At 37.6% G+C, this 12,744-nt stretch overlaps 1 protein-coding gene across 1 annotated transcript; it reads left to right on the top strand.

The window, feature by feature from the left end:
- The first annotated feature begins 1,688 nt into the window (after positions 1-1,688).
- Positions 1,689-5,759, top strand: LOC134648477 (transmembrane protein 164). Its single transcript, XM_063502997.1, has 6 exons — positions 1,689-2,018; positions 2,311-2,493; positions 3,551-3,667; positions 4,148-4,226; positions 4,370-4,470; positions 5,441-5,759. The coding sequence occupies exons 1-6, from the start codon at positions 1,884-1,886 to the stop codon at positions 5,672-5,674; spliced, it is 849 nt and encodes a 282-aa protein (XP_063359067.1). The 5' UTR covers positions 1,689-1,883; the 3' UTR covers positions 5,675-5,759.
- The last annotated feature ends 6,985 nt before the right edge of the window (positions 5,760-12,744 follow it).

Below are 12,744 nucleotides of genomic sequence, written 5' to 3'. Positions count from 1 at the left end.
TATTTTTATAATTTATACGTGCTTATGCCTAAATACATAATAAATAACAAAATTATATTGTTTTTTATAAATACTCGTATTCGTACTTCGTTACTGGTGAATTTCCAATATGATTTGGAACTCTGGTAGCCGTTTAAGAAGTGTAGGACTTTTACGGTAGATGTCGCTAAGAGCCTCCCTAGGGCTCATATATGGTGGAAATATTCGCTGAATTGGGTACGGTCTTGGTAGCTCACATGGCAGAGCACTGTACTAGTGATCCAGTGGTCGTGGGTTCAAGCCCCACCCAAGACAGTGAATTTATCCACTTTTAATTTATTTCGAAGCTTAATAGCATCGTCCGCAGACGTTTCTGCTTAATACAAAATTAATTTAATACTTGTATTCTCTACCCAACCCATCCAGTCGGCTATCCAGAAAGCGTTACCTCTTTGGATAGCCTTTGGTTTCTTTAAATGGCTTATTCTCTGGCCGATATAGCTGTTAGTCATCTGGTCGCCTGATGTATCGACAAGGCGCTGGGAGTTCACTTTAAAATAATCTTTATGAGTTATGAGCCCTTTCCCCACTGTCCTTGGGTTGTGCGGTACCAAAGGTGAAATAGGTATGTAGCAGGTCGGACCTGCTACATACCCTGTAGGTGGGACGGCGCAAGCGTGTCGACATAGGTGAATTTCACACAAGCGACCTCCCAGCTTCCACAGCATGAGTATTATTCATGGTTATTGTAACCAGTCCAGTTATAGACAAAGACGCTAACGATCAAGCCTGTATCCCGCTTAAGACTCTGCTACTGCTAGCTAGCCAAGGGACGGAGGCGGCCGGCGGACGGTGCTCATTGAGGGGATTTTTTTTTAGAGGATACAGGTTTTTACGATTTAGAGAACATCGGATACAACTGTCAAGGACTGTTGAGGATGAATGAGAGGGTTGTCTTGAAAGCGAGTTCTAGGGACCCTCCGATATATTGTATAGGTATGGATACTATCCTTTGCTAGGGGCCCTTTAAGGGCGCTGGGGACGTTTCCAGACAGTGTGAACATGGGGTGAACAGATAAAACTTTATGAGGATGCTATGTGGAGCTAGCACAAACTTGATTACAGCAAGTACGAGATGATATTCATATTTATATAATCCACGTGAACATTTGTGTGCACCAGGTGCAATTACTACATCTATGATACATCCAACTTGTCAGTAGAAAAAGCGCGAAATTAAAAATTTCTATGAGAGTTCAACACTGCGTGCCTACATTTTTTTAATTTTCCGCCTTTTTCTACTGACAAAGTTGCCGTGCCAGTGTATATCCAGACCAACTATAGCTGGTCAATCAAATCTTGTCAGTAAAAAAAGGCGCGAAATTCAAATTTTGTATGGGACGATATCCCTTCGCGCCTACATTTTTCAAATTTGCCGCCTTTTTCACTGTCAAGATCTGGTTGACCAGCTATAGACAGAAAAAAAATTATAACAGGCCTGTCCAGAGCTCCAGACGGAATGATTTAATAGTCTTAACAGACTATCGCACCGCACCGCGACCTTGGAGCGTCGCACCCATAAGTGAGAGCGAGAAAGAGATATCTGTTTGTCGCTCTCACTTATGAGTGCGACGCTCCAAGGTCGCGGTGCGGTGCGATAGTCTGTTACCACTTTTGTGTATAATCTGTTAAATGTTTTTTTTTTATGTAATGGCAACTCTCACAAAACCTTTTGTCAGCTGTCATCGCGGGAATTGATTGAATCGTTGAATTATTTACAGACAGGCTACTCATATTTTATTGAAACACACAAATTTCGTTACAGGAAATGTGTAAAAAAAATTGAATATTGTATTTGTTAATTTTTATTTAAAAGCAGTATTATTAATTTGTAATATTTAACGATGTTTGAGTGGGCCTATAGTGGTGCTAACAGAGCCGTTCCCCGAAATGTGGGGCCCGAGTGCGCATATTTTTTATCGTATAATAGGCAAATCATTGAAACAATTATAGTTACTGCTTTGTGCTCATACATTTTAGTAAGTATCAATAACCTAAACCTGTAACTTAATTAAGCTACGAGTGTTTTTTCTCTTTTAATTTAATTAAAATTAGTACCATTAATTATAGATCAAACTAATGAAACTAATACCTTTGTAACCTAATAAACTTATATTCAGATATTGCTGAATTTTTATAAGGACGCTAAAACACTACTTATTTATTGTTTTCTATACTAAAAAAGTATAAATATTTGAACTTTTATGTTGACTCCCCAACTTTTTACAAATTAGTAATATTGATTTAGAATGACATGTTTAAATATTTCAGGTAAAAACTTATCCAAAACTGGTTTTACCACATGATGAAACTTATATTAAAAGTGACCGGGGAGGCAAGAGATTGCTTGTCATACTTTTGGCCTTACTATGGGGGATGGAGATTGGATTTAAATTTGCATCTCGCACTGTAATATATTTATTGAATCCATGTCATGTTACAACATTAATGCAAGTAAGTATGCAAGCAGGCATCACAATGGTCCGCTCACATTGTGATTTTATCATTTCCATAATTCAAAAATGAAATTTGCCACCAGAGGTGTAGTGTTTTTAAATATTTGTAAATAACATACTAAATACTGACCAAATAATTAGAAGAACTAAGTTAGAACATACATTAAGTAAGAACAAAAAATAAATGAATCATACTAAATACTGTAAAGGCCCCAGTACACAATGGGCCAGCGTGGGCCATTCTGGGGGACGCATTTATGTGTTAGAGGGAGCAAGTGATATTGCTATCTCATTCTACCGCATGGCTGCGTCCCTTGGACTGGCCAGCGATGGCCCATTGTGTACTGGGGCCTTTAGATTTCCTTAAAATTATTGACACCCTAATATAAACAAAGAGATAATGTCATTAAGTTGAATGTTTGAATGTGGTGCCACAAGCATTAATTTAGACTGTTTACATAGTAATGTTGTAATTTAAATTTCAAATTTAATTAGATTAGATGAGTTCTAATTATTGACTTGAATACATAAATACAATGCATGTTTTCCACGTTCAAAACGTTTTCGTTTAGGTTAAAATGCTTGGTTTGCATACAAAGCCATTACTCTGTAAGTACCTATTCACAACATTGGGGCTTGTATGGCTTAAATACATTATGATTGTATTTGATAAGCACAGATTTGTCACAATAGAATGATTGCTGACATCTAAAATGTATCAGGAAATTGGGAGCTAGAATATCAATAACAGTTATGGACCTATTATAACCCGTGGAGCGCCCTAACAAGACACATGTGCTAGTAACTAGTATAGGAGTTCCATACTACGGTAATTCTGGGGCGCTCCAGGGGATAAAGCAAAACTCATAATCTTAATGATTTCAGAACAATATTTCTGATTTACTATTTAGAAGATTTTGAAGTATTGGCACCATTTGCACATTGATGTGTATATTTTGTGCAATAAAGTTTAAGTAAATTAATATTTTGTTCTATTTTTAGTACAGTCTAAAAATGTAGTTTTGAATTGATAATAAAATACGTTTTTTTTTCAGATATATTTGTTGGCTGCACCACCCAGCAGGACAGTGACTGCAGTCTTTCGCATACACCTAAACTTGTTAAATGGGCCTCTGTTAGCTTTTTTATTTCCCGAAACAGCATCCCGACAGGTAAATATGAGTAATTACTTAAGAACAATTAAAAACCTATTCATTACAATTATATTCGGCACGTGCATGTCTTTACAAGCTTTTATTTAACTTGCCCTGTTAGTTAGTGTGGGTCAAATCTTGGAAGCTAAATTTGAGCCACTTCCTGATTTCTGATTGAGCTGAAATTTTGCATAGTATGTAAATCGGACAAAAATGCAATATTATGATGACATGGAGCTGATCTGATGATGGAGACAGGAGGTGGCCATGGGAACTCTGTGATAAAACAACCCAATCTAATTGTGTTTGGGGTTGTTACAATTGTCTTGACGAGTACATATTAGTTGCCTGTGGAAAGAAAAGTACTTAATAAAAGATTGCACCAAATTTTATTTTTGCCAAAAACTTATTAGTGCTCTTCTTGTCTGCCAGCAATAGCCCCTGCCCTGCTAATCCTACCAAACTCATAAAATTAATAATGAATGTGTATCATCGTAGATCCCCGCAGAAGCTGCCCTGTACTGGATACAACATGGCATGATGTGTGTGATACCATACTATCTATTTCGAATTGGAGGTGCGTATTTTGTTCTACGCGTTGTCCATTATTAATTTTAATATTTTTAATTATAAAATTATTAAAATGCCATTGCGTCAATGATGGATTAATTAAATTTATTTTTCAGGTTCGAATGATAAATTAATTAAATTAATTTTCAGGTGTGTACAATGTAGAGCCACTTGGTGATTTCAATTGGGCAATTGTTAGTTACTGCCTTAATCTGTTGTATCACTTCATAATTCTACAAGCTATAGCAATAGTAAGTATATTACGCCACGACTATTTTGTATAATACGCAGTACCTACGACTGTAGCGGTCAAAGGGTCAAAAAGTACGGGAGCCGATTTCCCAGAATTGTATTTCTACAAAGTGTAACTATTTATACCTATTGATTTCTAGATAATGTCGATGTTTTCCTGTTATCCCTCAACAGACACAAAGAGTTCACGTCTCCTTCCAGCCGAGACTGCATGGTTGATGTCGATAATTTTAGTTTTCAAAAATCATATCATAAGACATAGTCCGATCGCTGGAGACAGCTACTTTCACAATACGGTTACAATACATAACACAGAATAAGTAATAGTATTATCATACAGAACGGCCACGCATCGCCCCGCTCCGACTCGCCTTACCTCGCCCCGCGACATGAATCTGGCGGACTTCTGGCGTGCTCTCAGTAAAGCGACTTACCCACACATACACAATGACGCGTGTACAGACGTGCCGTGCACACATATAAACGCAAATGATTTTTGATGTATGGCGTGTCCGCCCTGTGACAATAATAATATAAAACCGGCCAAGTGCGAGTCGGACTCGCGCACGGAGGGTTCCGCACCATCAACAAAAAATAGAGCAAAACAAGCAAAAAAACGGTCACCCATCCAAGTACTGACCCCGCCCGACGTTGCTTAACTTCGGTCAAAAATCACGTTTGTTGTATGGGAGCCCCACTTAAATCTTTATTTTATTCTGTTTTTAGTATTGGTTGTTATAGCGGCAACAGAAATACATCATCTGTGAAAATTTCAACTGTCTAGCTATCACGGTTCGTGAGATACAGCCTGGTGACAGACGGACGGACGGACAGCGGAGTCTTAGTAATAGGGTCCCGTTTTTACCCTTTGGTTACGTAACCCTAAAAATAGAGACTGATAATCTATTGATAGTACTTATTCGTTTAGGAATGTTGAACTTGTTGAAGTGACAATTGAATGATTTGCAGCCGGCCCAAGTGAACCTGAACCACATGATCTGCCCGGCGCTCTTGGACCCGTTCGAGGGGCCGTGGTACCGCGTGGCGGCCGTGCTGCACCAGGCCGCGCTATGCCCCCTCCTCTGCAAGGCCTACTGCCTCGTCGCTGACTTCTGCCTCACCAAGTTCCCGCCCACGAAGGTCAAACAACAGCTCAAGGAATTACTGCAGGACAAGAGGACAGACGACAAAAAAGACTTGTAGGTGCGTGTCAAATTCTTCAAGTGACGTTCTTAAGAAATAGGTACCACGTTGTCGGTTTTCGGTAAAGACGATCTCTAACGACGGCTATCATAACACTGATTTAAACTTTCACGATTTTTACACATTATTAAATTATACAACGGGACTTAATCGCGTATCTAAGTTTTAAGATTTACCTCCGACGTTTCGAGGACGGCGTTGTCCCCGTGGTCTCGGAGAAGACTGGCTTAAGTTGACATCAGCATCGTCTAACCGCGCGAGTTTTTCGAACTACCCGCACTTGGTCTTGTTTATCTTGGTCTTTGTCTTGGTATTGTTTGTTTGGTCTTGGTTTGTTTAAAACTTAGATACGCGATTAAGTCCCGTTGTATAATTTAATGACGGCTATCATGTTAGTAAAAATCTACAAATGTAATTTTCAAGTGGAAATCCACACAATGACAACGTGATCGTTAGAGATGAAACGTCCTATTTGCACCTCTTATTAGTCTTGCAACGCTTTAATAACATCCGTTCGTGGTACCTCTTTGCCTGAAAACGACACCTTTATGGCTGTAACCCCTTTCAGGGTAGCTAGAATCTCTGTGAAATTGCCTAATGTAGTACCTAAAGAACAATATTTCATCGCGTCCATTTCGTTTGGGTGATTATTGTTGATATTAAGCTAAATAATTAATAGATCATGATCTCTTTAATAAATAGGGAGGCCAGCGGGTGCGACTGAATGCAAACGACAAGCGTTATTGTTGTACTTCGTGATCAACAAAATTCGTTCATTCTTTCGCAAGAAAATTTCATCAAAATAGACGTCGTCATTTTATAAAGCAATCTCTTCCTCATCAAGTGTACCGTGTGTACCGTACATTGTGCGATAAAGGCAATGTAAAATTGTTAATTAAACTAGAGTATTGAGTATTGAATAGGTAGAAACCCAAAGCCTAAAGAGCAATGGTTTTTATGACTCTGTGAGTGTAATAGTTATTTTCACTTTTCATGCTAGTAAAATTGACATTTAAGTCGCGAGTAAGCGGCATAAAGTTGCTTATGCTCTAGTAGAGCATAAAGAAAAATCATCTATTACGGCCCTTATTATTACCTACTCCATGAGGCTAACGGAGTACCTAAAATATATTTCTATTGACTGCTTTTTTTAGTAGGCTCCGAAACAATTATACCCTGGCAAGCCAGCTTTGTCAGTAGAGAACAGCACGTGGCAAATTTTAAAAACGTATGCGTGAAGGATCGATGTCTCATATAATTTCTGGTTTTCGCGCCTTTTTCTAGTGACAAAGTTGGCTTGCCAGATTATAGATATAAATGACGTGACAAGTTTATAAAGCGTCGACGTCGAAGTAAATACACCATAGAAATCTTTAGACTGCAACCTCAGATATTTTAACTTGGAAACAATGAAATGCTTGTCGTTGTACCACCGATTCAGGACTGTAAAAATCGTGATTGTACTAGTTTCTTCAACTTGGCCTCTAGTTTTATAATGAAGACAACTCACGGACTATAAATCTAGCTTGTTTAGGTAGGTATTATTTTGTTACGTGTTAAAGTTTGAACTATCAGGTACCTAATGTAAGTCAAATTATACTTAGTAATGTTTTGAACTTATGAGCTCGGACGAAATTAATTGAGTAGATAGTTATAACTGAGTAATTAAAATACGAGCCTTTTCATACAAATGTATGCTTTCGTAAAAACTAGTGCCTGGGGATAAATTGCCCCAGGCTTCCCAAATATGCCGGAACAACGCTGATAGGAAGATAATGATTTGATGTTGAAACATTTAGTATATTACAACTACGGAACCCTCTTACCCTTAATGAAATATAAACGTAAATTGCACGTGATTACATAGTTTTTGAACACTGACTTGACTTCACAGAAAATACTCCGTAGATTTTTTTCAAACACTAGCTTTTCTTATAATACCTAAGCCTCAAATATACTGTACCAATAAGTACCTAAGTATATAATAAATAATTCAAACGCCTAAAATAACTATTTAAAGCGATCCAAAGTATTTGATATTATGCTTTTCGCATATAAAACTTAGGGTAGAAAATTATAGTGTCACATCCAGTGTTGGCCGATCGGTTGTGTTGTGTAGTAATCTCATTGCCATTAGGATTAGGATGCCGTTAATGCAGAGGTCATACCGCTAGGTTACAATACTTCTATGGTACTAAAACGTCGCTGGAGTAAGAGTGCAAAAATGTAACTTAGTGTGGATATTAGCAGTCTTTATTATGTATACGTCTGATACGACGCTCGGCCAACACTGCTGTGCCGATTAAGCCTATATGTATGAATTTTAAATGAAACGGTATGTCTACGCAACAAATATGCCAACTAACTAATAACCTTTCTAGTCATAGCGATTCTGAGAACAATTAACACATTACGATATGCATTTCGTTGAATAAAAGTAGTTTGACGAAAAATTGGTCAGATTTTAGATTTATTTATATAATTGTGTTGAGTATAATATAGGTACATTGCGGGTAATATAGTTATAAGTCGCCATCCAGGCTAGTTATAGCCAGCCGATCGCCCCAGTCATGACGGATGGGTACGTGTTATGTATAGTGAGCCTCTGGGTCGCCTTGGTAACGTGCTTCGCAATCGCAGACGTTACCAAATGTAGATACCTTATTTGCTACATGTAAGTAGGTATACATATGTAGTCTATATTTCCATAGCGGATTTTTATATCCAATGGAACATAAAACCACTGAAGCGTATAGATATTAAACTGCAGCCTTCAAAGCATTTCATACAACAATGTACTCTGCGAACTAACGTTATGGTCGGTCCTCTGTAAAAAAGGCCAGCCAATGTCATACGTAATAAATCAATTATATTCATGGGACTTCACTCACCTGACCCACATGCCATTCTTCTACTAGTTTCAAACGCTTCAGTTATCTCTACATACCTATACCTACCGTACCCACATGTATGTATGTAGGATATACCTACTCATACATAGGTACTTGTACCTACTTATGTAGGTAGCCGCTTTGCATTCAATGTGTTTAAAAACGTATTCATTCCACCGACTTAATTTTAATAGGTAGGTATATATATATATATATATGTTAATACATTGACTATAGTCATAAGAAGTGAGAGCGATTACTATCACGTTTTTTAATCTCGAACCTTCTTGTAGGTAATTATTTTTCTTATCTAATAAAATCAAAATTTTATTTGGATTTGCATATGTTGTACTAATGTACTTGTATAGGTACGTGGGGACTTAGGCTTAGGAATCTATGCCGTTATCCCCTTGCTCAGAGAGATTTCCAAAAGCTTGCAAAATTTGACCCGAACAAACATTTTACAAAAATATTGCAAGTTAAATATTTAAAAGCCTGTAAAATCAGAAATTCAGCTGGTATGTGCGCCTTAATCTGAATATTAACTTGTGTTTTATTTTATTGAATTTCCATAGTGTTGTGAATAGGTATGTACCTACATTTTAATGGTATACCTACTCTACCTTACTAAATAGCGTCGACGAAAAATGACGAAAATAAATAGCAATAATATGTTACTTTTCGAAGGCTGTAAAAATGTGTGACACGGCCTTCGTTGTGTAACATATTATTGCACCTACGAGTACCTAGTCCTAAACAATTTTAACACTGATTTAAATGGCAGAATAGAACATAGATCGGATCTAGATCTGGTTGTGTAGAAAATTAGGGCAAACACCTAGTGTACAGATATGGTTGCGGAAATTATGAAAAAAGTTGTTTTTGAATTTAGTAGGTATATCTATAGGTTTAAAGTGACTATTATAGTGCGGCCATAACGTGGGCGCAGGCAAACGCAGCAATTAACGTTTTCACACTACCTATTCGAAAAGAGCTTTTTCTTCCCTGCTAAGAGGAATCAAAGTGGCACTTTTCCTCCCTGCTAGGAGGGATCAAAGTAACACTTTTCTGTTCTAGTACACAATTTTTACATTATTTTGCACATTATTTTTTTTTTGCTTAAATAATCTGTTTAAGCATCAGATTGTGTCAACACTAAGATTTTTTTGATTTTCCTCATAGTTGATGTGAAAAGCAGTAGGTATGTGTCACACGGTATCAAAATTGTTTCGTCTTGGGCGTTAACACTTCTCATCTCCTCATTACGCTCAGGATTCTATTGTAGAATCCATCGCTTCATTCAGGAATCACTGTACGCCCTTGACGGAAATATATCATTTTGATCCCTTGTAACACAAACTACTATTATTTTCATATTCCATATTTCCTTAAATGGTTTCATATTCATAAACTTGATATACCTATGTACAAGAAAACACAATGACGTGTTACTAGTAGGCACATGAAATTGTAAAGTATGTAAGTAGTTGTATTTAAATGGTTATCATCTATCCTTTTTCAGGACACTTTCTGCTGAGAGGACACAACAGATAAATGTATTTCCCTGTCCCTCTTAGTAGTCAGATAGCAAAGCAGAAAGTGTCCGGCGGTGTCCCTTTTGAGTACTCGTTCTTTCGGGCACCATGTAAATATAAGTACCTACCTACTTCCGAAAAAAACGTTTTATGGCGTCGCATTAGCGAGGTCTTTGTCCCAAGTGTGACGTGGCGCTTTGAATTCCTTTATTAATGCTTTCTAATTAGACTCTGTGAATTTATGGATCTAGCGATCGAAGCGTCATACGTCAATAAAGTTATGCCATTTAGGTACAACAATTTGTTATTTCGGAGAAACGCCGCTTTGTATTTGTATTAGCAGTATTGTTTTTATATTATTGTTTATTTACTTGTCTCTGCTTATGTGTGGCCAGCGAAAATATCTATAATAATGCTACTAATAGGCAGATTAGACTCTCGCGCGAGCCACGAGACGAGCCGCGAGCCGCGCCACGAGACGCGAGTGTAAGCGGTGGGCTCGCGGCTCGTCTCGTGGCTCGCAAGCTCGTCGAGCTAATATAATTTAAACACTAACGGCACGGCATAAGGTTTATAACCGAATGACAAGCCGAACGCGAGTGTAAGCGGTGGACTCGCGTCTCGTGGCGCGGCTCGCGGCTCGTCTCGTGGCTCGCGCGAGAGTCTAATCCCCGTATAAACACGACCACATGTGGCCGCCGCGTAATTCTTGTGAGCCTGTGATTGAACGAAATAAAATAATGTACCTAGTTATCATAAGAATTCACTGGTTTGTTAAATAAAGTATTGACAAAAAACTGCATTTTTATTGTAATAAACCTACGTCCCACGAGGCCACGGCCGTATTACTTACATAATAATTAACATAAGAAACTTGAGAAATGTTAAACTCAAGGCCAATCCAGACGGGATCAGTTTTTTATCCAATCTGATTAAACTATCTGATCAAATCAGGTGGTGGACGCAAACGCCAATTCGGCTCGCCGATTATGACCGATACACGACCGATATTACCGATTCTCTACCTACTGAAAATAACTACCCTACACTACAGATGTGCAAATTGCAGAAAGACTCCATAAAATTGGTCGTATAAGAAACGACAGCATAACGAGCCTAAAATCTAATCTTGGGTAAAAAAAACTGCCATGTTATTTACTTGAATAGTCATTTTATTGCACAAAATCATTAGGTAGGTACTAATCGTAAAACCACCATGTATTACATATATTCTCAATCAGTCAACTTTAGGGCAATGCAATAAAAGTGTGCATCATACATTATTAACCTTTTGGACGCCAATTACCGATATATCCGCACCGTAGGTTCAACGCCAAAGACCGATTAAACGGTCACAGACCACAGAGCAACATAGACCTACGTGCATATGCATAAAGTTCAATTTTTGTTTGACACGGCGTCGAAAAGGTTAACCAAAAGAAAATAAATAATAACTTAAGTCTATAATCTTATAATACCTATACACATTTTTACATACTACCTACTACGGTATCGCAAATAAATGCTAACAATATCTTGGATAATATTCCCACTCATATAAAGTAATAATATAAAATAGATGCCATATACAAAAGAAAAACCACCACTTTACTGACGAACCGTACTTACCTGCTGGTCTACCTTAGGGCCTTAGCGAGCTCGCCTCGCTTTCAAATTGCCAACTAGTGTATCGTGTATCACCGATAAGCTTAATATAAAAATTCAAAAATGTTTAAACAATAATTAGTATCAATATTAAGGAGTTTAAAATAATTACAGAAATATACATAACATATATGTACATACCTACATATTCACCGTGTATAAAATATAATTTGGAATGAGAAAATGTTAAAAAAACGGAATGATGGCATTTGCCAAGACACGGGCGGTTCTTTTTAGGGTTTCGTAGTCACCTAGAAACCCTTAGTTTCGCCATGTCCGTCTGTCAGAGGATTTGCTGCGTGATCGTTATGCTAAAGAGCAATTTGGCATGGATACATAAATCATGCATTGCGACAGAACGGTAGAATAATAAGTATTAAAAAAAAACCATACAATTTTTTTTTTTTAACTAATTTTTCGCTGGGTGTGGTCCCAATAGTGTAGGTCGTGGGGTATCGTTGGATAGGTCTTTCAAAACGAATAAGGGCCTCCGAAAACAATGTTTTGATAAAGTATGTTTTCGGAAATAATGGCTACGAAAGGATAAAAATATGCGTGCGTAATAATAAAGGATAAAAATTAATTATTACCATGAGTAGACCTGCCCTATCATAATAATGGTACCGGTTTATTGATTCGTGATTATCAACATATTCAGCATCACCTAACGGGCCTATAATCTTTAATGTCAGGTATTGTTAGGTAGGTGACTAGGTGTTATTGTTTTGACTAGACTAAATTAGTAATAATATTATTAACACCATGGATCTATGAATCTCACGGATACCATGTGACTAAGACTTATGACACGCCTATTTTTCTTGTATGTACACGCACGCACACATTCACGAGGGTCGAGCGGTCATTTGGTCAAACCCGATAAGTACATAGTGTGCGTGCGAAGTCGTGCGACGTGAATGACAAAATCTGTGAGATACATAGATCCATCATTATTCATTATCATACAGTGGCGGATTTG

Source organism: Cydia amplana, chromosome 5 (assembly GCF_948474715.1).
Source record: "Cydia amplana chromosome 5, ilCydAmpl1.1, whole genome shotgun sequence".
NCBI classification, from domain to species: domain Eukaryota; kingdom Metazoa; phylum Arthropoda; class Insecta; order Lepidoptera; family Tortricidae; genus Cydia; species Cydia amplana.
This window is presented reverse-complemented; position numbering and strand designations above follow the sequence as displayed.

Bases quoted from the DNA above. Each gene is read 5' to 3' on its own strand.
- LOC134648477 (XM_063502997.1), top strand. From the start codon at position 1,884: ATGTTTGAGTGGGCCTATAGTGGTGCTAACAGAGCCGTTCCCCGAAAT. The intron at 2,494-3,550 runs GTAAGTATGCAA...TTTTTTTTTCAG, and splicing joins ATGTTACAACATTAATGCAA to ATATATTTGTTGGCTGCACC. The intron at 3,668-4,147 runs GTAAATATGAGT...GTATCATCGTAG, and splicing joins CCGAAACAGCATCCCGACAG to ATCCCCGCAGAAGCTGCCCT.